At 47.5% G+C, this 26398-nt stretch overlaps 1 protein-coding gene and 1 non-coding gene across 5 annotated transcripts; both read right to left on the bottom strand.

Moving 5' to 3' along the window:
• Positions 1–1821: 1821 nt before the first annotated feature.
• On the bottom strand, positions 1822–26362 carry LOC109770739 (uncharacterized). Of its 4 annotated transcripts, XR_012181332.1 has the most exons (11): positions 25995–26362; positions 23405–23540; positions 23248–23307; positions 23093–23141; positions 21954–22072; positions 10758–10887; positions 9936–10042; positions 9655–9795; positions 3150–3325; positions 2646–2721; positions 1822–2457 (listed from the first exon to the last, which is right to left on the bottom strand). It is a non-coding gene; the product is annotated as an uncharacterized protein (transcript). The 4 variants fall into 4 exon arrangements; XR_012181331.1 differs by lacking the exon at positions 10758–10887; XR_012181333.1 differs by lacking the exon at positions 10758–10887 and having other exon boundaries at positions 2610–2721.
• On the bottom strand, positions 10969–13690 carry LOC123493364 (glycosyltransferase family 92 protein RCOM_0530710-like). The gene has a single exon (XM_045227379.2). It carries the CDS (start codon positions 12964–12966, stop codon positions 11164–11166), a length of 1803 nt encoding a protein of 600 aa, XP_045083314.1. The 5' UTR covers positions 12967–13690; the 3' UTR covers positions 10969–11163.
• Positions 26363–26398: the final 36 nt, after the last annotated feature.

Raw genomic sequence — 26398 nt, forward strand, 5'->3', positions numbered from 1 at the left:
GTTGTTCGGAGTCCCGGATGAGATCCCGGACATCGCGAGGAGTTCCGGAATGGTCCGGAGATAAAGATTTATATATAGGAAGTCCAGTTTCGGCCACCGGAAGAGTTTCGGGGGTCACCGGTATTGTACCGGGACCACCGGAAGGGTCCCGGGGGTCCACCGGGTGGGGCCACCTATCCCGGAGGGCCCCATGGGCTGAAGTGGCGTGGGAACCAGCTCCTGGTGGGCTGGTGCGCCCCACCCAAGGGCCCAAGGCGCCTAGGGTTGGAAACCCTAGGGGGCCGTTGCCCCCGGAGGGGGCATGCGCCCCCTGGTTGGAAACCCTAAGGGGGCCGTTGCCCCCCGAGGGGCCGCCGCCCCCCCCCTAGATGGGATCTCCAATGGGGGGCATGCGCCCCCCCTATCCCCTATATATAGTGGAGGGGAGGGAGGGCAGCCGCACCCTAAGCCCTGGCGCCTCCCTCTCCCTCCCGTGATACCTCTTCCTCCTCCAGTAGCGCTTGGCGAAGCCCTGCTGGAATCCCGCTGCTTCCACCACCACGCCGTCGTGCTGCTGGATCTCCATCAACTTCTCCTTTCCCCTTGCTGGATCAACAAGGAGGAGACGTCTCCGCTCCGTACGTGTGTTGAACGCGGAGGTGCCGTCCGTTTGGCGCTAGGATCATCGGTGATTTGGATCACGACGAGTACGACTCCATCAACCCCGTTCTCTTGAACGCTTCCGCTCGCGGTCTACAAGGGTATGTAGATGCACTCCTCTCTCTCTCGTTGCTAGATGACTCCATAGATTGATCTTGGTGATGCGTAGAAAATTTTAAATTTCTGCAACGATCCCCAACAGAGCATCAGCGACTAGTGTCGACCATGCTGAGGCCGACCCATGACCTTGCCGGAGCCGGGGACAACATTGCGAGCAGCAGCGAGCTGCGGCGTCCCGGGTGGAGGCGAGGAAGAAACTTCACCATAGTGGTCGGGAGGGGAGGGGGGCGGTCGCCGGGGTTCCTGTAGATTTGGGGGGTTTAGAGGGATGACCGAGGCAGTAGCCGCAATAGAGGTAGGAGGAGGTTGGAGAGGGCGAGGCAACAAGGCGGTGGGCGGTAGCGCCTGTCGGTTGTGGGTGATGGAGGGTAGGTAGTTGAGAGCGTGAGTGAGGAAGAAGATGAACCGTGTTGATTTGTTTTGGGCAGTTGGATGAAGATGTGATGGCCCTGACAAAAAGTGACCTCATGCTCCCTTTTTCAAACGCTTGACAAAACAAACAAACGAAACAAAATGCTTCTACCATTGTGTAAAAGTTTTTTTTGTGAAATGATTCAAATCTATTATTAAAGTTCACTAAAAGTACAAAGCATCTCAAACATAATAAAAATTACATCGAGATTCCAAGACCACCAAACGACTACTAGCGCCGTCCGAACGAGCCGCGACGTGCCGTTGTCTCTGCTCCCCTACGAAAGCTGGTTTGACCTTGTCGATGAAAGATGAGAAGTATTCGTGCACACGCCCCTAAGGACCAACGCCCTGAAGCCGCAGTCATCACCGTTGAACACTTGAAAAGATCTGAAACACCTGACACCAAATCTTGTCATACGACAATAAACCCTAACCTCACCGCCCCAAGGAGACGGAAGGAGTCTACGCCGGAGCTCTGTCAACTACTCCTAGATGGACGGACTCGAGGAGGATCAGAGCCCGAAAGACAAACTCGAACAAGAAGCGGCGCCATCCTCTGAACTAGTACGATCTACTCCCTACATCCCATAATAGTAGACGTTTTTGCACTTCAATTAGAGGTAGTAATTCGCAAAAAAAAACAGTACGAACTGGAAATGGTGTTTTCGACTAGAAAGTATAGCTTCTTTAACACATAATTTCTAGGGTTCTAAGTCACTTACAGGGGCACATAAGGGAGAGATGGAGCTACCTGCCCCGAATCCATGGCCTTGTAGACATTACAAATTGAAAGAAAAGCGAAAAAAGGCATAAATTAAACAGTGCACTTTGTCGGAATTCAAACAGCGAGCCATGAGCTACCGAGGAGCCCTCGATCTGAAATCAACGTCGAATAGATCATCTACTTGGCGCGAAGCTGTACCAAGCAGTGTTGACGGTTGGATGCAAGATCGACGACTGAGCTTGATTACAACAAGGCAAAACGATATCCTGTCAGCTGAAGAAATCGACACTTGCAGGAACTGAAGTTCAGAGATCCTGACAGGCAGCAACACCGCTGGGAACTGATTCTGATCTGTAACGGGCCCCTAATTCTGCTCAGGTGGTACACCGTGTCTGCGTGCGGTTGTGTTGATTGGTGCTAGCTATTGGTTTTGACTGATGACGGCCCTCGAGGCTTCAGGTCCAGCCATAGAATTGGATGGGCAAATCGAAACCTCACGCAAGTGATTCATCTGGAGTCGTGGTTGGTTTGTTCCTTGTATGGTCAATATGCAGTCATGGCTGCACCAGGATTGAAAAGTGAGTATTTCTTTATAACTATTCAGGGTTTTTTTCATAGTAAAACAATATAATACTATCATGTCAGCTACATTCCAAATTCTGAGATGTGAAGCACCGAGGACAACATAATCAGTAAAACAATGGACTCTTACATGTTTATCCATAGCATATCTGCAGGAAAGAATTACCTCAGCCCATTTGACAGCAATCAGTGCATCAGATTTGCGACCCTCTGATTCAAAGATTCCTTTGAAATGATTTTACCTACAATGAAGAAAGAACGGATCATAACGTATATTCATAGTCTGTCAAATAAGCAAACTGATAAGTGATAAGTAGTAACTAACACCCTTTTGGGCGAGGAACATGCAATTTTTAAAAACACCATTTCTCCTTGGAGATAACAAGACCAATAGACCTCTATGGTAGCTTGAGAATTGAGGGGTGGTGAAATGGAATTCTGGTGCATAGTTAAAAATGAAGACTAATCATCAGATAGAAATTGCAGGCAACAGAAAAGCTGAAAGAGTGGCATTACAGACTGCAAGCAACACATGCAACTGAAAAGGCCGACAAAAATGCAAGTATTGAGATTTTTTTTCCTGATTCACCATTTCTGCAAAAACATCACAAGGTGACAAGTAATCTAATCTCTCTAAACACCATACAGAGATTCTTCCTGTCAAACTCACCAAAGTTTGTCCAAGAGTACTTGCACATCCTGAGCAGATTCCCATGAACTGGATTGCAGAGAATTATGTCGTTTCAGGAACCATAGCAGCAAATTGTGCCCTCTTAGCGAGACTGTGATGGATTGATTCCTCCTCCAACCACACAATTCTTTTCTACAGTTGCGACCCTTGCATATCTGAACACACAAAAGAAAGGTGTTTTCATGTCAAACAAATACAGAATTTACAAATATGTTTCTCAGTCACTACAATCGGAAATCCTAAATGATGAACGCATATGAATCAAATAAAGGTAAGATCAATGCACTAAGGATATAATTTTCAGTTCAGCTCCCAGGAGGCAAGATTTTTTTTGGGGGGGGGGGGGGGGGGGGGGGGGGCCGAGAAAAAGGCAAGATCAATGCACTAAGGCTATAATTACCAGTTCAGTTGGCAAGGCTTATATTTTTAAAGAACAGGATAACAAATAACTTAACCGCGACGTATCAGACGACAGTACCAGGAGATATGCAGTCGATAAGCTTGGGAAAGAAAGGCATTTCCATAGATCCTTACGAGTGATCTACTTTCGAAGCTATTCTGTTTTATTTCTATAAATGCACATCAGAGGATCAATTACTTTGGTTCTATTAGGTACCATCTTCCTTCTTCTGTTCACACAGAACAAAAGCCTACTGGTCAGCCTAATCATGACCACCTTCAGATTTTTATAAATGCACACAAGATCACTAAAAAAATATTTATATTCTTCACAACAGATAAAAGTACCCGGTTCTGATTTATACTGCTAGCCAACAAGCTAACCGGTGCTTCAGATTTGCAACTATGTGAGTATGTTGCAGACCCCATACTCATCGTATGATTAAAATAGAACCTTAGCCCCTGGAGTAATAATGTAGTTGCTTCACTCACCACATCCACGTGGCCTTAGCAGACCCTATCTCCTGCAGCCATGTTGTTATGACCGGCATAGGGGCTTAGCCCAGTGGGTTATAACCCAAGTATCTTAATTAGGGGCTTAGCCCAATTATCTTATCGTATTAGGATCGTTTGCTTAAGAGTCAAGTAAACCTCTTTATATAAGGAGAGGAGATGTATCAATCTAATCAAGTAAGAAGCAATCAATATTTGCTCGGCTTTCCTTAGGGAGCCGGGAGACCTAAACCCTAGCCGCCTCCTGCCTTCGCCGCCGCTGCTCCCGTCGCAAGGACGGCGCCACGCCGCCGGCCGCCGCGCACCAGCCCTCGCCCTTCCCCTCCTTCCCCTACAACCTCCGCCCTAGATCCGGTAGGGCCCTAACTCCTACCAATTTGGTATCCAGAGACTCGGGCTCGATCATGTCTTCGTCAACGCCAACGCCGCCGCTGCCAATCATCACCACCGCCGGTTCCCCACCACCGCCGGCCCCGGTCACCGTCACCACCGCCGGTTCTCCCACGCCGCCGGCCCCGGTCACCTCCGCTGCGCCGACAACCGCCGTTTTCACGCCGGAAGAAGTCACCAGCATCTTGCGGGATCTCGTGACGGCCGTCCAGGGCATCCATCTGTACCTGGCCGGACCGCCCGCACCTCCGCCAGCTGCGACTACCGCCGCCTATGGCCACCCCGTGCTGCCGTGGCCGTCCCAGGGCGCCCCTGCAATGGGCGGGCCACCGCTGCCGCCGTTCCAGGCGGGGCACCCCAGCGGGCCGCCTCCGCCGCTGCTGCACCTGCCCTGGTACTCGGTACCCGCGGCGATCGCCGGGGCCCATCCGTCGTTCCAGCCGCCGCCCGCCCCAGTGCCGTCCTGGCCGCAGTGGCCCGCGCCGGTTCTCGCGGCGCCATCCGCGCCCGCCCCAGCGCCGCAGTGGCCGCACTGGCCCGCACCGGCCCCAGCCGCGCCAACCGCGCCGGTCCAGCTCCCACCGCCGCCGGCCAGCTCCGGACTGGGCCAGTCCACACCGGGAGGCCTCCCGATCCAGCAGGTCCGGTTTCCGCCGTCACCGCCCCAGATCCCGGCCTGGCTAACAGAGACGTCGCCACCGCCAGTTTACACGGAGGCCGGGGACCCACCAGTACCCACGCTGCAGTCTGGGGCCTCGTCTGGCTCCACGGGGGCCTATGGCGGTCTCCCCACCGTTGACCGGGCGCCGTCATCATCACTGCTCCGCACCGCCGAGCCGGTCGGCCATGGCGCGCCGACCCAGACGCCGCCACGGTTCGCCAACATCGACTTCGCCACTTATGACGGCACGGAGGACCCGCTTAACTGGCTCAACCAGTGTGAGCAGTTTTTCCGTGGACAGCGCACGCTCGCGTCGGAGCGCACTTGGCTGGCATCCTACCACCTCCGCGGTGCAGCCCAGACCTGGTACTACGCCCTCGAGCAGGACGAGGGTAGCATGCCCCCTTGGGAGCGCTTCCGCGAGCTCTGCCTCCTTTGTTTTGGGCCCCCGATCCGCTGGAGCCGCCTGGCGGAGCTAGGCCGCCTTCCCTTCACCTCCACAGTTCAGGACTTCGCCGACCGTTTCCAGGCCCTGGCATGCCACCCGTCGGGCATGACGGCGCAGCAGCGGGCCGACCTCTTTGTCGGTGGACTTCCGGATCACATCCGCGTGGACGTGCAGCTTCAGGGACCCCAGGATATCCAGACGGCCATGTACTACGCCTGCGCGTTCGAGCGCCGCGCGGTGGCCGTCCAGCAGGAGTCACCGTCCCGAGCCACTAGGTCGCTAACCTGGCCAGATCCCGCTCCGGGTCGGCCTGTTCAGGCTTCCGCGGCACCCCTCGCCGCGACCGCGGCACGCTGAAAGATCGTGGATGTCGCCTAGAGGGGGGGGGGGTGAATAGGCGCTATAAAATAATTACGGTTTAGGCTTGAACAAATGCGGAATAAACCTAGCGGTTAATTGTCAAGCACAAAACCTACAACAACTAGGCTCACCTATGTGCACCAACAACTTATGCTAAGCAAGATAAACAACTAGGTGATAGCAAGATATATGACAAGAAACAATATGGCTATCACAAAGTAAAATGCATAAGTAAAGGGCTCGGGTAAGAGATAACCGAGGCACATGGAGACGACGATGTATCCCGAAGTTCACACCCTTGCGGATGCTAATCTCCGTTTGGAGCGGTGTGGAGGCACAATGCTCCCCAAGAAGCCACTAGGGCCACCGTAATCTCACGCCTCGCACAATGCAAGATGTCGTGATTCCACTAAGGGACCCCTGAGGGCGGTCACCGAACCCGTACAAATGGCAACCCTTGGGGGCGGTCATCGGTACCCGTCAAATTGCTCGGGGCGATCTCCACAACCTAATTGGAGACCCCGATGCTTGCCCAGAGCTTTACACCACAATGATTGAGCTCCGAACACCACCAACCGTCTAGGGCGCCCAAGCACCCAAGAGGAACAAGCTCAAGGGTACCAAGCACCCAAGAGTAATAAGCTTCTCAACTTGTAACTTCCACGTATCACCGTGGAGAACTGAAACCGATGCACCAAATGCAATGGCAAGGGCACACGGAGTGCCCAAGTCCTTCTCTCTCAAATCCCACCGAAGCAACTAATGCTAGGGAGGAAAATGAGAGGAAGAACAAGAAGGAGGACACCAAGAACTCCAAGAACTAGATCCAAGGGGTTCCCCTCGCATAGAGGAGAAAGTGATTGGTGGAAATGTGGATCTAGATCTCTCTCTTTTCCCTAAAAAACTAGCAAGAATCCATGGAGGGATTGAGAGTTAGCAAGCTCAAAGAAGGTCAACAATGGGGGAAGAACACGAGCTCAAAGGATAAGGTTCATTGGGGAAGAAGACCCCCTTTTATAGGTGGGGAAAAATCCAACCGTTATGGTCACAGCCCGCATCGAGCGGTACTACCGCTTACTTCCGCTAGGGCGGTAGTAGCCCTTTGAAACACAACAGCGAGGAGGCAAAAAGCCAGAAGAACCGTCGGAGCGGTAGTACCGCTTGACCTCACGGTACTACCGCTAGGGGTAGCGGTACTACTGCTAAGGGTAGCGGTACTACTGCTTGCGAGCGGTACTAAAAAATTACATCTGTGCCTATCACCGCTGGACTTGTGACGAGTTTTTGGTCCCGAGAGGAAGTAGCCGCGGTAGTACTGCTCCAAGCGGTAGTACCGCTCCCAAGAGCGGTAGTAAAAAATTACATCCGCTCCTGTCCGCGGTAGTACCACTGCAGCCTTTTCAGAACACCAAAACTGACACAACTTCTGCAAACGGACTCCGAATTCGACGAAACCAAGTTTGTTGGAAAGCTAGCGACAAGGGCTAACACAATCTTGATAGAAATACCAATAAGAAGCAAATGAGAAAAGGCTCAAAAGAAAATGGTGAGAACCCTTCCTCGGATAAGACCGGTAAAACCTCCAACATCGAAAACATCATAGAAGACGCATGCAAACTCCGTTTTCGATGAATTCAAGCTTGTCATCAAGATGACCATAAGCTCTAAGACTCACAAAGAGAACCAAACAAGAACCAAGAAACATGATGCAAGGATGCAATGGTTTGAGCTCTCGACGAACGATGCGATCAAGCTACTCACTTGAGAGCCCCCCTTGATAGTACGGCTATCGATCCTATAACCCGGTCTCCCAACTACCACCATGAGACCGGTAAAATAGAAAACCTATCAAGGGCAAACCTTTGCCTTGCACATGGTCCACTTGAGCTAGATGATGACGATCTTGACTCCCTCAAGTTGGACCACCTTTCTTGATTGCGTTGGCTCGATGAAGACTAGATGATTACTCCCCCATAGTCCACTATGGGTGAGCCACTCTTCGGCACATCTTCACAAGTCCATTGTCACCACAATGGACGGCAAGCTTCAAGCACTTGATCTCTTCGTGATGCTCCACTTGAACTTGCACACGGCAATCTTGATGACGATCACCACTTGATGTCATCCTCTCCATGGGTTGAGTGATATCTTCCTCTTGACGCAAGCCCATGAACACGTACCTAACCCCACATAGAACTCTCACATAGACCATGGGTTAGTACACAAAGCACAATGGACAATGCTTACCATACCATGGGATCACTTGATCCCTCTCGGTACATCTTCTACGCTTTGTGAGTTGATCAACTTGATTCACTCTTGACTTAGTCTTGATTAACCTAGAATCTTTCCAACTCTCTTCATTTGGATGATGTCTTGAAGGTAAACATGAATGATCACACAATCTTCTTCTTCAAGACATGCTTGCAATAAGCTCAACTCTCACATGACCAATCTTTGGATAATTCCTTAATAGCACCTTGGTCAACACAAACTCTCCTTGAAACCAACACATGTACTCCAAGAAAAGCCTATGGACAAAACCTTCAAATATAACTCAAGGCAACCATTAGTCCATAGAGATTGTCGTCAATTACCAAAACCAAACATGGGGGCACCACATGTTCTTTCACACGCCCGTTCCGCCGGCTCACCTCGGCCGAGCTACTCGAGCGTCGCCGCCAAGGGTTGTGCTTCAACTGTGACGAGCCCTACACGCCTAGCCACGCCTGCCCGCGACTCTTCTACCTGGAGGTTGCAGACTACATTCCGGAGGACGCCATCGCCGCCGACCTTGCCGCCCCAGCTGTCGCGAAGGTGTTTGACGCTGGTTGATCACCTCGAGGAGTTCAGCAAGCGCTTCCCCACCTTACAGCTTGAGGACGAGCTGTTTGTGCAGGCGGGGAGAAGTGTTATGACCGGCATAGGGGCTTAGCCCAGTGGGTTATAGCCCAAGTATCTTAATTAGGGGCTTAGCCCAATTATCTTATCGTATTAGGATCGTTTGCTTAGGAGTCAAGTAAACCTCTCTATATAAGGAGAGGAGATGTATCAATCTAATCAAGCAAGAAGCAATCAATATTTGCTCGGCTTCCCTTAGGGAGCCGGGAGACCTAAACCCTAGCCGCCTCCTGCCTTCGCCGCCGCCGCTCCCGTCACAAGGACGGCGCCACGCCGCCGGCCGCTGCGCACCAGCCCTCGCCCTTCCCCCTCCTTCCCCTACAACCTACGCCCTAGATCCGGTAGGGCCCTAGCTCCTACCACATGTACTCCCTCTGTAAACTTTTATAAGATCATTTCTGCTTCTATCAACTCATCAATGCGACGATATCAGGGCCTTGTAGAACAGAACTAATTCTATACATATTACCCAAACATAGGGCATCAATGTCATGTATAGAAGAGAACAAATGACAATAGATGAATGCTAGAGCATCATTCTTTCTTTTGGAGTATTTAAGAAAATCCCTTATAATTTTCTAGCAAGAAAGTGGCCGGACCCTTCCCCGGACCCTGCACAAGCGGAAGCTACATGCACCGGGCTGCCCTTATAATTTTCTCACAAGGAAGTATATAGCAATCAAACAGGGAGGTGCTGACTGGCTATGTTAAAAAATATACACCAGTACACCATGGCTGCTTCAGATGTTCAGTTATATTCGGAAAAGCATGATGCGTGTTGAAATGAAATGGTTACTGAAAAAGGATCTCACCTTGTTCCAGCAGGACATATAGTGATCCATAAACATAGTAAACGTTCTCTGAATTTATTGGATCAGACCTCATGGTTCCACAGCATGGTGATGCGAAAGAACGACTTTTTTGAGAATTAAGTAGCAAACCTGTTGTTCGTCCTGAAGCAAGTTTAGTAAGAGAGAACATTTAGCAAGAAAAATATGAAGTTCTTTTTAGAAGATTGCAGCGAGCATGCAATGCATGACACTGAATGATTCAGAAAAAGCAGGAAGTGTGTGTTCAGAATTCAGATGGTTACCGAAAAAGGGATTTCACATTGTTCCAACGGGACATGTAGTGATCCGTAAACATGGTAGATGTTATCTGAATTCATTGGTTCAGATCTCATGGCTCAACAGGTTGGTGCTGCAAAAAGCACAAATTTTCAAGAAATTAGTACTGAACCTGCAATGTGCAAAAAAGATCAATTTTTCTAGCAAACCTGTCATCTGTCCTGAAGCTAGTTCAGTAAGAAAGAGCATTTATCAAAATCAGATGCTTTTTTTTAAGTTTGCGGCAAGCATGCAATGAGCAGCACTGGTAAATCATTAATTCTGAACAAAAAGAACAAAACAGAACACAGAAGAATACTGATACTCAAGTAACCACTGCCTGAAAATATCATGCTGAAATTTTTACATTGCCCATGAATTCTCCGTATCCTGGTCAAAGATCTCCTACCTAGAGCAGAAGTGATACCAAACCTGAAATATATCACTTAGATAATACTTCCAGTGACAAATTCCATTATTACTGCAGACCGTGGAATCCTGGATAAGTTAACAGCGTACCGTACAGTATGCAGTACACATGACAGCAAATATCAGGTATATGTACTGATAGTAATCAGTATTTGACGGGATGCTTCAGAAAGTTCATCCCAATAGACTACTGAAGAGGCGATAGAAGCTCTTCTTCAAGAAAACCTAGAAATTACTCCATTATAATTCTTGAAGAGTTATAAATCTAAAAAGAACAAAACAGAACCATCCAAGCTATTGATGTATTAACTATCAGGGGCTTCCAGCCAAGTATTCTAAGAGACGAGCCCAAGTGAAAGAAACCAATCCAAGAAGAATACCTTCAGCAACCTTAAACTGCCATCCTATGAACCTTATGAATGGATTTGCCAGTGTTGCCTCCCATCGTTATCAGTGCTGGACAGGAATTCCTCAAAAGACGGCGTTGGTGGTGTCGATGAAGCGCTACAGCTGGAGGAAGAGCTCGGCATGATCAGATCAATCTAGATGAATTGCTAAAAGAGGAAGATGGCTCGTGATACCATGTGAGAATTGTGGAAGCGTCTCTACCTCCATTGGAGGCCGCGTGATGTTTATTTATTGGTGCCTAACATGGCAAGCGATGTACAGATTGGTTTTCTAGATAGACCTTGGCCGGCAAGGACACAAGTCTAAACTAGATTACAATTCCGTCTCTAATGCCTTTAGATCCTTCTAGAAAACCGCAGGTTATAGATACAGTCGAGCCTAAGTATCCTGAGATCCCAGAGTTGCCAATCCATTACCAAACCATCTTGCGCTCAACTGCTGAAGCAGATTGTCCTTGACGTCGCAATACCTTTGCGCCCAATCAACCGGTTCAACTCCGTCAAGTCCTAAGCCGGGGGCCCGATCAGCGGACTGAAGGTTGATCGGATCTCTCCAGTCAGCCACGTAGGCGGACACTCGCCGTTTGAACTTATGCTTGAACTCACTCCATGCCTGGTATTTATAATGGTTGACCCGCGCCTGCAAGTTCCGTATGCTTCTAAAACCATCCTTGAGCGTGAAATGGTGTATTGCATTCTCCAAAGAATGGTTCACCGCAGCAAGAAGAACGAGCGATTTGTGCCGCAGAATAATCTTTCGACGGCATGTGTATCCTTGGATGACACCCTCCTGTGGGTGTGATGTTTGGCCAGAGGGAGCAAAATCAAAGCACCACAGATACACCTGCCCGACGTCTGGATCAACGGGAAGAAGCGCTTCAAGCATTGATTTTGACGGTTTCTCGGATCCTTTCCAGTTTGGCGAAAAAATGAATTCATCGACATCTATGAATGCCATCCACTTGCAAGAACTCTGGTGCATTGCAGCAGAATGGGAGAAGCCAGCTTCCTGCATTTTGATCCACGGCCAAGGCACAGTAGTGATGCTGATTCCGGCTGACCTCAACTGAGCGACTTGATCTGCGAAGTCATCTTGACTTCCATTGTCATACAGGAAGAAGTGCTCCACCCCGACAGCGGCATGGTACAGCACCCACTCGCGAAGAAACTTGGACACATTGTGGACCATAGTGCAAGCGCAAATCAACTTCTTTCGGGCCGGTGTCACCACCAAGCCACTCTGACTCTGCTGTGGGCGATAAGTTGCAATTGAGGGGATGGGATCTTCGCCGGTGGCTGCCACCGTGACACGCAACTCTGCGTTCCTGGAGTTGAGATGCATCGGTGGAGCAGGGCACCGGGTAACCTGCTGTACGGACGTGATGGCCGGGAAGGAGGCCACCACGCCATGGCCATGGGCGTCGCCGCAGTGGCGATAGATGCACCGGACTCCGCCAGCGGCATGGTTGACGCCCTTTGCAAAGATAAGGACATCGCCACTGTCGAGAGTTGCAGAGCTGAAGGCGATCGGGCCGCTCCAATTCAGCAACGACGTGCGGCCAGGGCAATCAGCAGAGGCAGCGGAGGTGGGGAGCAGCAATGGCGCTTGGAGCGGCTGGAGGCTCCGGACAGGCTCGGGCATTGGGCAGACGTAGCCGTGGCGGGCCGACCCCGGCAGCCTCCCGAGCGCGCTCGCCGGGGATGACGCCCCACCCTGGAAGGCGCACGTCGCCTTCCCATTGCCCGCGCCGCCGCCAAGCTCGGCGTCAGCCAAGAGAAGGACCTCCCAGTCCGGGAGCAAGACGGCATCAGCGTCGTCGTGCTGCGGCGGCGAGCGGTCGGCCCCCGATTCCGAGTTCGAGGGGAGGCAGGGCGGCGATCGGTGGATGGGCAGAAGGCGCCGCGGGAGGTTGGCTTCCGGCTGCGGGGGCGAGGCGTCGGCCTCCAAGTCCGACAGGAGGTAGGGCGGCAGCGGCGAGAGGGCGGAGGGCGGCGGGGCGAAGGGGGGCGGGGCGAAGGACGGCGAGCAGTCGGCGCCGAGGCCGAGGGGCAGCAAGGACGGCGACAAGAGCTGGCCGTGGCCGTAGGTATGGCCGCCGGCGAGCAGGAGGAGGCCGGCTGACACACCGCCGGCGATGGTGAGGACACGGCGCAGGCAGCTGCGGCGTCGATGATGAGCCATGGCGGCGGGCGATTGGAGCGGAGAGCAGGAGATTGGAGTTCGCGCGAAAACTTTTGCGATTGATTGCGAGCTTTGGATTTGCCGAGTTTGGGCGTCGACGCTAGGTATTATACGCCGTATCGGGTCCGACTACGGTACGGTACGTATACCGTAGCGTGCTAGCTACGTATACGCCGTACCGACTATACGGGACCGACCGACCGATGCAGCCAGGTTTGGGTTCGACGCCAGCTGTTCCTTCGAGTCCGACCGTGCTCGACTCGAACCAACCGCCGCTGCTTCCCGTGGAAAAAAAAAAGCGAAGTGGGCTGCTGGACCCAAAAAACAAAATCGGGCGTTTCTGGTATAATTTTCTTCATGCTACCTCTATTTCAAAACAATTCAAGTTTTAAATTTGTTGTATGTTTGATCAAATTTATTAAAAAGTATATGCTAAAATATCAAATATCAAATACACACAGTATGAAATATTTTTTGTATTGATGTTCTAGATGTTAATGTACTTTTTTATAAATTTGTTCAAACTCAACCAAATTTGAGTTAGGTCAAACGTATAACTTCAATTATTTTGGAACCGAGGGAGTAAATAATAAAGCCAATATTTTACTTAGACTTACCCAAATTAATCTCTTTATCGAAAAACCTAAATTATTTTTGATCTTTTTAACCTAAATTAATTTTGATCTTTTTAAGCCGGCGAGAGGAAGATACGGCTGCCTCCGACTTCGCCGTCCTCTCCCTAGCCCACTGCCTCTCACGGCAGGCGGCACGCACCTCCGTGTCTGCGGCGCCAGCCACGCAGGCAGGAGCACCCACCGATGCCCGTGAGGAGCTGCCGCCGAAGGGATTAGACGGCGTCAAGCCAGCACAGTAGAGCACGCGGAGCTACGCGCGATGCGTGACAAGCCGGTGCCGATGTTCGCGCTACCACCTGTGTTGACTCGCGACCGCTGCAGCGTAATGCGAAGGGCCAGCTGCACGTCGTCGCCCGCCTTCGCCTCGCGGACGAAGGCATTCCAATCGATGGGATTGTCCTTGCTGCCTAATCCATCGTCGTCGCCGCTACCGGAGCTCAGCATCTAGAGAGAAGGGGACTGGGAGGGCAGGGGAAGCGACCGAGAGCGGAACGGAAATTAAGGTGAAACTTAACCAAATTTGAGTTCGGTCTAACGTAGAACTTCAATTATTTTGGTACGGAGGGAGTAAATAATAAAGCCAATATTTTATTTAGTCACCCAACCTAATCTCTTTATCCAAAAACCTAAATTAGTTTTGATCTTTTTGAGCCGGCGAGAGGGAGATGTGGTCGCCTCTGACATCGTCGCCCTCTTCCTAGCCCGCTGCCTCTCGTGGCAGGCGGCAGGCGGCAGGCGCCTCTGATTCGAGCGTCTGCGACGCCGGCCATGCGGGCAGGAGCACCCATCGATGTCTGTGAGGAGCTGCTGCTGGAGGGACTGGACGGCGTCGGGCCAGCACAGTAGAGCGCGCGGAGCTGTGCGTGGTGCACGGTGCACGATATATCAGCGCTGACGTTCACGCTAGGGCGGCGGGTGATAGGGGACGGAGCGAAGCCCAAGCTACCACCCATGTCGACTCGCGACCGCTGCAACACGATGTGGAGGGCCAGTTGCACGTCGTCGCCTGCCTCCGCTTCGCGGACGAACGCATCCCAGTTGATGGGATCATCCTCGCTGCCGGATCCAACATCGCCGCCGCTGCCGGAGCTCGACATCGAGAGAGGAGGGACCAAGAGGGGTAGGAGAAGCGACGGGGAGCGGAGTAGAGAGTGAAAGTGAAGCTAGGGTTTGGTCTGGGATTTTTTGTAGGGACGGAGTGGGGGTCCATGCGGGCCAGTGTGGGCCAGGCTGACATGCCAGACGTGTTCGAAACACCCCATATCCGCCCCATATATATGGGCATATATATGGGCTGGATATTAGGGGTGCCGGTCAGCCTGAAGGGTCGTTTGAAGAGGCCGATTGGGTCGGGCAGAACTAACCTGTCATTGACCAAGTCGTCCACCCGGTCAGAAAGTCCGGCTATAGATGCTCTAACCAAGCGAAAGTATCCTTGTAATCTCGAGCTCAAATGTTACTACCATGAACAGTAAAATTGAATATAAAAAATTCAAAAAATTCTGAATTTTATTTTGGCAAACTTGAAGAAATGTTTGAAGTGCATGCAAATTTTCATCATGAAATCACATTGGACAACTCGTGGCAAAAAACAAAACAAAATCAGAGCTCCCAGATGCATTTGAAAGTAACATGTTCAGAGTATTGGTTTTGTTTTTTACCCCGCCTTGCACCGATGTGATTTTGTGATGAATTTTTGCACGCACTACAAACATTTTGTAAAGTTTGCCACCAATTTTTTTCTTCAGAATTTGTTGAATTTTTTTCTATTTTTTCGAATTTACTGTTCATGAAGGAGCATTTGAGCTCGAGCTTAAAAACTCCACGTCCCTAACCAAGCTCATTTGCTCAGGCCGTTTCTAGGGGCAGCCTACACTGCTCCTAAGTCTTGGCTCGTCGATGCTGATCTCGTATCGGTTTCGCTCTTCACCAAACAACCACCAAAAACACGTCAACATTTTTCTATTTTTGATTAAAAGACATGACCGCCATTGGGCGTACCTAAAATCTCTACTCCTAATGAAGCAGTTGGTAGTCTCCGTTCCGGGTTTATTTTCGTCCCACCATTTTCGTCCGGTTTTTCCGTCCTCACTTCCACCTCTGACTTATCCACCAGAAACCGAAAAAACCTCCTCCTGAGGCCCCAACCCGCACCCATCCACGTACCAAAAAAATAGACCTACGAAGGTTAACCAACGAAAAAAGACCTACCAAGATTAACCAGCGAAAAAAACCTAATGAAGGAGTTGGTAGTCCGGTACGGTTTATTTTCAACACTTTCCTAATGACAAAAGATCACGGATCTAACTTTCCTATCTTAGCCAAATCAACGAATCTCTTTCATAAATGCAATTTGCTTTAGGAAACAAATAATAGATTCTTTCCTACCTTAACTAAATTAACGGATCTCTTCCATTAATGCAATTTGCTTTAGGAAACAAATAATAGATTCTTTCCTACCTTAACCAAATCAATGAATTTCTCTCATTAATGCAATTTGCTTTAGAAAATAAATAATAGATTTTCAGGAAATAAATAATGGATTTAATACGGTTTATTTTCAACACTTTCCTAATGACAAAAGATCACGGATCTAACTTTCCTAGCTTAGCCAAATCAACGAATCTCTTTCATAAATGCAATTTGCTTTAGGAAACAAATAATAGATTCTTTCCTACCTTAGCCAAATCAACGGATCTCTTCCATTAATGCAATTTGCTTTAGGAAACAAATAATAGATTCTTTCCTACCTCAACCAAATCAGTGAATTTCTCTCATTAATGCAATTTGCTTTAGGAAATAAATAATAGATTTTGAGGAAACAAATAATGAATTTAAAGAAATTCATAAGTAAACCATCTCTACTACTTATTAAAGAAGAAAACATGTACATCGCTAAGTGTACCCAGCCTAACGTACACATAACAACATAGCTCAATTATAACCACACGATCAGAATCACTTAATTTAATCCAACCGTTAAGATTATACTAATCCAGAGCCAAAAACGCGCTTAGCAATTTACCTGGGCGGACGAAAACTCTGCCGTACCAAACGTTCCGCGGGCCCCGCGTCGACCCCGGTACATCGTTTCCTAATCCAAGGAAAGGAAAACACAATCCGATATCGAAAGATCCCTGAATGCAGGTGAGCGACGCGGTCAACACGGGGAGGCGGCGGCATCTCGAGGGAACGGTGATGGCCAAGTTGTGGGCTCCGGCGGGGCTGCTGTGGATCTGGCGGATGGCAGCAGGATCGGGTCGACGACGGACGGCTCCGGCAAGAGTCGGAGGGACGACGGCGGCGGCTGAGCTCCTCCATGGCCTGCTGCGGTTCCAGGGAGAACAGAAGGAAGGGAGGGGAGCAAGGGCACGGCCAGCATGCTCTCACCTCTCTTACCTCCATGCCGCCGTCGACACGACCCCCGAGCCTAGACCACGACCCATGCGACGGGACCCCGCTGATGCCGGCGGCGGTGCCGGGCTCCATGATCTATTCGACTTCATGTGTCGATTCATCAAGTCCGCACCAGCACTCCGCCGGGCCCCTCAGTGGGATCGGCGTCCGTATCAGCTCCTGCCTCTGCAAGTCAAGGGGTAGGCTGCTCGATCGCATCTCCAAGAGTCCCTCGCCGCCACAATGCCTGCAGTCGCGGACGGTCGTACCTGTCGACGGGAGCGGCTGAGCAGGGGACATCCCGCCGATCCGATGGCGGAAGGGCGAGATAATGGGCAAGTCTACCTCGGGTTGAATCTGGACACCAGCGAGCTCCTTGCAGTAAACCAGGTGCTGGACTTTTGCGATTTGTTTATCAGGTTTGCACTGTGTGGATCACGCCGGTCCGGCTCTCACCCCTCTCCGACCTCCATGCCGCAGTTGGGCGCTCCTCCGAAACAAGATTATCGCGTCCAGGTATATAGTCCGCCACAAAACTCTCCCGTGCAGTGGGCGTACAGAAGGTACCTTCCTCTCCTGATTTTGTATTGGCAGTGTAGTACTATGTGGTTAACTGAAAACGAAGAGTAAGCAAATTAGTTCCTGTCAGAACAACTGTAGCCGGCATCGCCGCCGTCGCTTATGGAGCTCCACACCATTCCCCAATTGTACGAGAGCATGTTCAATCTTCGCCATTCTATACTATGTGCAAATGGTCAACTCTTTTCCAAACAAGAAGATATGAGGATTAGGCATATATGCCCCATAAGGTAGCTATATTCATGTGTTGTAGTGTGGATTATGGTCACGCTCTGTCTTGGACTGCAGATAGCTAGGTTAACAAAATGGATACTCTGCATATTTTCTGAATTTTTAGTAAGGTCTACATGAATAAGGTATGCAGTAGTTCTGACTTGGGGCACTGGTTAATTCTTCACATGCAGAAACGTGGAGAGATGGTGGGCTCCAAGCCCATGGTGATTTTATTGTGCTTGCAGCTTGAGATGTACTTGGTCCAAATGAAAATCATCATTTTGAAGGGTTAGTAGATGATGCTCAATGCCATAAACCTGCACCGATCGTCACTCATGTCATCTCATAGAAGTCTATTGAATTTTAATTAACTTTTGCTGTATGCTATCCATGATGTAAGTGGAGATAGGAAGTTCCAAAAAAATCCTGCACAATGGGGACGTGCACCAATGATTTGACAGGATAAGATGTTTGTGAAGTATGAAAAATTATGACCTAAGCAAAACTTTTATTTACATATATTCATACATACTTTGAATTTTAGAAACATGCATTGCACGTATATAGTTAGATCTTAATTTTCTTTATTATTCAAAATGCTTGTACCCACTAAATTTCATTTTTTTACCTTGAAGGAGTATTATATTACTATTATTTGGAATCCACCTTGATCCTCCACTTCTATTTTTCCTAGGCAACTTCGCATGGAATTAGGATCACTTAATAAGGTTCTGGTTTCTTTTTCAAATTCACTTGCTTTATGCATGAACCTATTGGTGTTGATTTGCAGTAAGAGCAAATGTAATATTGTTCTCATCAATTTCTTTCATAGCATGTGTAATGCGTTATAACATCAGTTTCATTGGATTGGAAAAGGTGATAAACATGCAACCATTCTTACTCGATGATATGAATACCTCAGGAGCAATAGTGGCATTTGTTTGCACATTAGTATTCCATTATGTAGTAAAGGATATGGTCTGGTAGTCATTCTTTATCGTTATAGTTATTGTCAAATGGTGGAATATTGCCGCCTAGCAGCTCTGGTTCATGTGTGTGTGAAAAACAATGTAAAATCATTTTTGTTGCTGTAGAATCTCATGAGTCGTATGAAAAAGAAGGCTAGGATATTTATATTTTTTAATTGTTCAGCTGCTTGTGTTACAGATCTGGGCATACCTTTTGTTTGAGATAAATTTGGGCATAAATTGTCACAAATAAATGGGTGGCGTTGGGTCAAGGTTCACGAACCCAGGGGCATCATGCTTCTTTTGAGCCACATGGGGAGAATTACATCCATGTATTAGAAAAACTAGGTGCCCGCTTAAACAGAAAAAATACAACTCTTGCTGACCGGGAGCTTCATGGTAGTGGCTAGAATTTAATCAGAGATCCATGTACAGGTTGATTGTTATGAAACCATGCGATGGAATCTTGATGTTGACAATGTCCAGAAATCTGATTCGTCAGAGACAAAATCCAACCTTAATTCCCCCATTCAGATCATGAAATATTGGGGTTAACAGTTTGCGATGTAAGATGGGTTGAGATCTGCTATACGTTAACTTTCTTTTGTTCAAATGTTTTCTTTTGTTTTGAAACCTTAATGTTTTCTGTTGTGGGGCTAACAAGCAAGAAAAAAGTTACATGCAATGAGTTCCCAATCTTGAAATATTGAAATATTGAAGCATATCTTGGAACGACGGAGTTCCCAATCTTCATGGTAGATGATGGGACACTGGATGCTGAAGTTGCTTATTGTCTCGCGTAGAACAATAGCATGTCCTTATTTTTTGCTATGTTTTGCCCATGTTGATTACGATGGCATTGTTTTGAACATTCTATCTGTGTTGATAAAAAAGGAGATGATTTGGTATGCCCTCCTTGCAGAGGATCGAGCCTGGTCGGTTGGTTCTTGGTTGGGTGTTGTTGAGACGATCCAAGCCACCAGCAATTCGAGCTTGTCTTCATGGTGTGTAATTATATTTAGGTAGACAAAATCCCCTGATGATAGCCTAAAAAGAAGATTCGGCGTGACATGAAGATAAAGTGTTGCGTGCGGCAGGAAAGAGACAAACATATTCAGAAATCCAAACCACCAGGATGACAGTTGCGAGATGGCGATTGGATGGTGCTGACACATCTTGCTAGCGAGGAGGCTGTTTGCCGAAATTGGACTTTGGATTGTTATAAAATTTCAGTTTAGACCAATTCTTGTTAAACATAACATGTTATTGTGACAACTATTATGAAAAAAATTGATTTAGATAATCAAAATGATGAAGAAATTCCTAAACTACGCACGTGCACCCTTTCCAATTTGAAGGGCTGCTTATCGGTTTTAAATCTTGAAGTTTGTACGGTCACTAATATGACCATGCTATTTTAGAGTGATAACCTTCATTTCAGGCAGTAATGAAACTTGAAATGCCAGTTGACTAACAGTTATAAACACCAAGAATACTCGTTGATGTTAATGGGAATTATGATTAGCGATGATTCATTTTATGCTCTGGTGGAACGGGTCAAGCCGGTTTGCGCGGTGAGTATTGTCCGTTACTTATTTTCATACTAACTACATATATTGTTTGTGCAGGATGGATATGAGTTGAGAAAGCAGTTTTTATTATACTTGCTAAAACATCGTGGGAATGAAGCTAAAGACAACTTTCCGTATATTGTGAAAGAATTTCTTAAGCGTATAACCTAGATATTAATAATTTTATAATAGATGTTTAGTTGGAACTCCATTAAGTTTGTTACAAGGACATGCCGTTAATTTTTCTTTTTGGCAATTTACATTGCAAAAATGTACTTTAATTATTAAATAATTGTGTCTGTGTTATATTGTCTGTACGTGTGAAATTTAACATGCATTATCTTTATATAACTCTTGCAAACTATTTCAAGAGCCCGTGGCAACGCACGGGCATTGTACTAGTGATCTTAATTTGTCACTTGAGAGGGTTAAAACATCACCATCATTGGGCATACGACACTTGTCAAGTCCGAAATCACCTCCCAAGCGGTTTATTCCATCACACCGATCGTGGTTCCCCCGAGCACCCTCCACAATCTAAACAAGATCGGTCGGGCATTCCTTTGGTCCACCGCCGATAAGACAACCGTGCAGAGTGCAAGATCAACTGGGAGGCCATTTGCCGACCATTTGAGTATGGTGGTCTTGGGGTGCTCAACACCAACAAATTCGTGTGTGCCACTGTTGCTAGGGTGGGCGCGTATGATGTGGGGGAGGCGCGTGGTTCCTAGGTGGCTGAGGTTCGGGCGAGCGGCGGGCTTCGTCAACCGACTCGGAGGAGGGTGTGGCTGCTCGAGGCGAAAGCCTTGCTCCGGCTCGACAGAAGCCACCAATGGTGACGCCGACGAGCACTGCTTACCTTCTTGGAGGCGTCGTGGTTCAAGGGCATCTACCTTCTCTCTCATGCTCCGAGGGAACCCTTGTTCTTGTCATCCTAGAACGAGCTATGTTCGTCGACAGAGTCAGAGTTGGCTGGTCGCTGACGTGGGTGGTTGCCTGGTTGACTGTTTGGCCTAGGCAGGCATGGGTCTCAGCCTATTGTGGTGAAGGCTAGGTTGGTGGCCCCCTGGCCCCCGATAGGGGAGTTGGAGTCGATGGCTCATAGAGGAGTGATGACGATGACATCGGATGACAACCTCGACGGTCTTTATTTCCTCAGCGAATGAGTCTTTGTGTGGGTAGTCACGTTGATCAGGTACCCTGTCTTGCGGGCATGTTGTAACGGTTTGCGTCCGGTTTTCCACAAATTAACCAGGCAACTCTCTTCTTTTCTTTAATGAATCAAGATCCTCTTGGAGTAACTCCGATATCAGGTTTGCTAAGAGTAGCTGAGAAGGTCTAGCTGTCGTGCTTAGGGTGCTTTATAGATCAAGGTGCTGTTTATTTGACCTAAAAAGAGGCAGGGAAAAGAGTAGGGCCTAAAACGTTCTCACGTATGACTACAACCCAGCTACACGAAAATCAACAGGACAGAAACGACCCTGACACCAGAGCTTGCGGGCAAGGTGAGAGAAACAACAAAAAATTGGGGCAAAACTTACAGCATGGACAAGCAAGAGAAGAACAAGGCTAAAGAAACAACCAAAAATTGGGGCAAAACTTACAGCAAGAACGCTGGGACAAACCTGGAAGGAACAATGGCAGATGCAACACAGCAGAGCATCCCTCACCCCAATTTTGCTTTGTCTAAGCTTCTCCAGCATTCTTCATAGGGATTGAGACTTCAGGGGCCTTGCCTTTCCCTCTACAAATCCACAAGATTTTGCCAACAGCATCAAAAGGGACAGCGAAATGAAGTCATATAGGACCTCAGCTAGTACAGATTACACCTCGCAAAAATAAAGCTAGTACAGATTACAAACAACTACGTATGTATCATCATAATTACACTAGAGCTAGCAGGGAAGATAGGTACAGTAAGTCATGATCAAACAGGCTGTAATTACATGAATATGGCGCTCTGATCTTGCTATTGCTATAGAGAATAACTGGTACTTCTGATCTAGAAGCTCAGAGAACATAGGCTCAAGAAACAGCAGAGGCTGACAGCTCAGTACACTAATCATTACTACACTAGTGTCAAAAATGTGTAGTGTCAAAAATGCTCTTATGTTATGGGACGGAGGGAGTACCAATTAATGACCTGCAGTCCTCAAAACCCAAATTTAGACTGAACTATATTGGCAACAAACCGACCACCGGAAAAAGTAAATACTGGCATACATGAACGGAGTAAATGGACTGTAAACAAAACAGTACATTGTGATAAAATATCTTTAATACTACCGGAAATAAATTTAAAACAGCGATCAACAGTAGCAGGTAAACTAGAAGACAGAGAAAAGGGGATTTATATTAACCTACATACATGGAAAGAGAAAATGGACTTCAAACAACAAGTCAATGAGAAAAGGTCAAATACTATAGCTGGAACTAAAATACAAAACCCCTACATACATAGACACAAATAGTTGAGGGAAAACTAGACGACAAACTAAAACCAAGAGAGAATAGGGAATTGTATTACCTACATACACAGACAGGAAACATCGAAACACAAAGAGAAAATACACCTACCTAGAATAAAAAAAGAAACAGACTGAAGACTATAAAACATATACATGCACACTCTGTATACTACTGTAAGCCTACATATTACTGAAAAATCTAGCTAATGAACATTCCCTATCTCATCGTGCAGGTACACGATACATCAAAAGCAAACAGAACTGATGAACTTTCTGCACACACAAAGACTACATACCATTTCTAGCACCAACAGATGTTTGCTTCCATTTCAGACATTTCACTTTCTGCACAGAGGAAAAAAAATGGAGCATCAGGTACACACCATACTGACTAGAATCACCGAGCCCGTAATCAAAACGAAAAACAAAGATTATAGGCTAAAAAACTCACATGGGTCGCATTGAAATCATACAAACCTTTAACAAAATTATCATCATCCATCAACAGATCCTGAAAAGGTTGCAATAAAAAGAAACTCAGTAAGCACTGCACAAAGCATGAAAACCTAGTAAACTTGGAAAAAATATCTAAAAAGACATAAATTAACCTGGGAAATAGGGTATGAATCATCTTCAGCAAAGTCATTGGGAACATTTTTTGCCTCCCGAATCATCAGTGTCAAAAGAAGATTGTATGCGAATATTCAGCTCGGAAGCCTTGCCGAGTCTACCCATTACAGTAATCTATATATTACAAGCCACAAAAAATAGAGTTCAGTTGATCTCTAACTAAGATCAACCATAAAAAGAAGAATATAAAACAATAGGAATGACACAGTGCAAAGTACGTATATGTTCCATGGCGATTATATAAAAATTACATAAGGGATACATGTCAATTACAGTAATCAAAGCACAGTACTCAAACAAGAACCTTGACTGTAAGTGCCTCAAAATTGCAACCACTAGCTACTCCATCAGCAGAAGTGATCACAAGAATGAACAGGATAATTTCAGTAGAGCATTAGTACACTCAACATATACTAATCAACCTTGTTGTTGATAAAACAGCAAGAACCTCACAGAAGGGAATACTATACTCCCTCCGATCCATATTAATTGGAGTAGCATAATTCACGAGTTACATAGAGGAGAATAACAAAGCACGACATCCAGGTGACGGTAACAAATAGAACGACAACCCAATAATTTACATCCACTAAAAGAATATAAGAGCAAGCCACAGGTAATTTGCAGTGGACATCAAATTTTACACAAAGAGCAGGGTGGTGAACATTGCTGAAAAATATATTGCATAACTGAACATTGATATTACAAAATAATCCACTGACAACATTTGATTTACTACTCGCGTAGTTCCCTGATAAAATACTGGCAACACGCCTATAGGTTACAACACCAGCATGGAAGGAAGAAACCATTTACACCACAACACATACATACATACATACATACATACATACATACATACATACATACATACATACATACATACATACATACAGCAGAGCACTTGTATGCAAAAACGGGATGAAAAATACATGGGGTATCACAATCATCTAAAATACACTTATTGTTGAAAACCCACATGCTCCTATAGACTGACTGAATTGGAAAAATTCAAAACAAATGTTTCAATGCTTAAAAAATTCTGCGAAAAAATCCACAGTATCATATAGATGTATACTGCATACTCACAAATTTTCATAATGAAATACATGGACATGAGAGCTACACAAAAAAGACAAATTGCTGACATTGGAAAGAGTGAACAGTATACGAACTGTTCACTGTATAAACCGAACGATTTTTAGTTTTTTGTGTAGCTCACGAATCAATGTATTTTCTCTACTCTTATAAAAAACCGAGTTGGTGATGATGGTATGCCTGCCATCTTGCAATATAGACCGTCCGATCTATATCTGACGGATAGAAAGCAAACTATGGCAATTTTGCAAAAAGATACCCGCACCCCTCTCCACATTTGCAGATAAGGCCTTCCCTCGTTCATCCTTATCTCCCACAACCTCATTGTTGAGCAATTAAAAAAGGAAGCCTCTGGAACAATTTGGCATGGTGGCCGCTGCCAGCGTCGTCCATCCCCATGCCTCCGCTCAGTCCGACCACCAATCACCACCACGCCCCACTCCTGCTCACCTTATCTCTCCTCTTTCTCGAGCTATCATTAGTTTTTACACATGGTTTTACTCACGCATGGGTCAATCACAACAGGTGGCCGCTGCCAGCGTCGTCCATCCCCATGCCTCCGCTCAGTCCGACCACCAATCACCACCACGCCCCACTCCTGCTCACCTTATCTCTCCTCTTTCTCGAGCTATCATTAGTTTTTACACATGGTTTTACTCACGCATGGGTCAATCACAACAGGTGTTTTATAAAAAAAAAAGTGCATCTTGATGTTCCATGCAATGCACGGGCATCTTGCTAGTCTCATGAAATTTTACACATGTGTAGTATGCATCCACATGTCAATGTGGAATTGTTTCCAGAATTTTTTGAAACTTTGAAATGTTATTTTCGAATGTTTCAAAAAAAGGGCTCCATGTAGCCTGAGCACCAAAACGCCGCATTCCCACTTCACGCAGGCGCGCGAAAAATGGACAAATAGAATGGACCAGCATTTAGCCATTTACGCCATACACTTGTGAATGTAGGCTATATGTCAAAAAATAGCAAAGTTGCATCAGTGTGGCGGATGTAAAAAATGTCGATCAACTGAACATAAAAAAAAAAGGAATCCTAGACTTCACAAAATCAGTGCTTGTTTGAAGCAACTTGGAAACTACGCAACAAATAACTAAACAGAAACACTACCAACTCCCACCAAAGACTAAATCTAAAAATTAGAACTTAGTAATCTGCTGCCCAAAGCTAGCTCTCAATTCTCATCACTGAAGAACTGGTGAAACCATATACTCTGAGCTAGCAAATTTCCCTCTAATTCGATTAAAAATGTTACGGGATACACTCCCTCAACGTGACCGAATCATGCCGACGTACCTAGTTTGCAGTCAAATTAGTGATGAAATCTGATGAAACCAAAACAACACTAAGCGCTCAGGTGAACTAATCGCCGAATCGACTGAATCACGCAACCACTTAACACATTTCAATACCAAATCAGCAACACAACCAGCACAGCAGGGAAAGGCGCACCGGCGTGGTTGAAGCCGATCACGGAGCAGGGCGTGGCTCGGTCGTTGGAGCAGGGCCAGGTGGTGTGGTCGGCGGAGAAGGGCCGGCAGGTGCGGTGACGTCGAGGTCGCCGGGGCCGAGCCAGGCGAGGGGCGCCGACGGCCGGAGCAGGCGAGGGCCGCCGAGCAGGTACCTTGAGGTCGCCGGAGCCGAGCCAGGGGAGGCGGGCGAGCAGTGGACGTCGGGGTCAAGCCAGGGAAGGCGGCCGAGTAGAGGCCGCCAAGGTCGTGGCGGCCGAGCAGGGGAGGACAGTGGAGGTTGCGGGCGTCGGTGTAAGAGGGCCGCGGAGCGAGGGGTGGCGGAGGCAGCAAACTAGAGAGAGGGGAGAGAGGATAATTTTGACAGGGGTAATTTTGGAATACTAT

This window comes from Aegilops tauschii, chromosome 4, assembly GCF_002575655.3.
Source record: "Aegilops tauschii subsp. strangulata cultivar AL8/78 chromosome 4, Aet v6.0, whole genome shotgun sequence".
NCBI classification, from domain to species: Eukaryota; Viridiplantae; Streptophyta; class Magnoliopsida; order Poales; family Poaceae; genus Aegilops; species Aegilops tauschii.

Coding starts and splice junctions, on each gene's coding strand:
- LOC123493364 (XM_045227379.2), bottom strand. CDS start 12,966: ATGGCTCATCATCGACGCCGCAGCTGCCTGCGCCGTGTCCTCACCATC.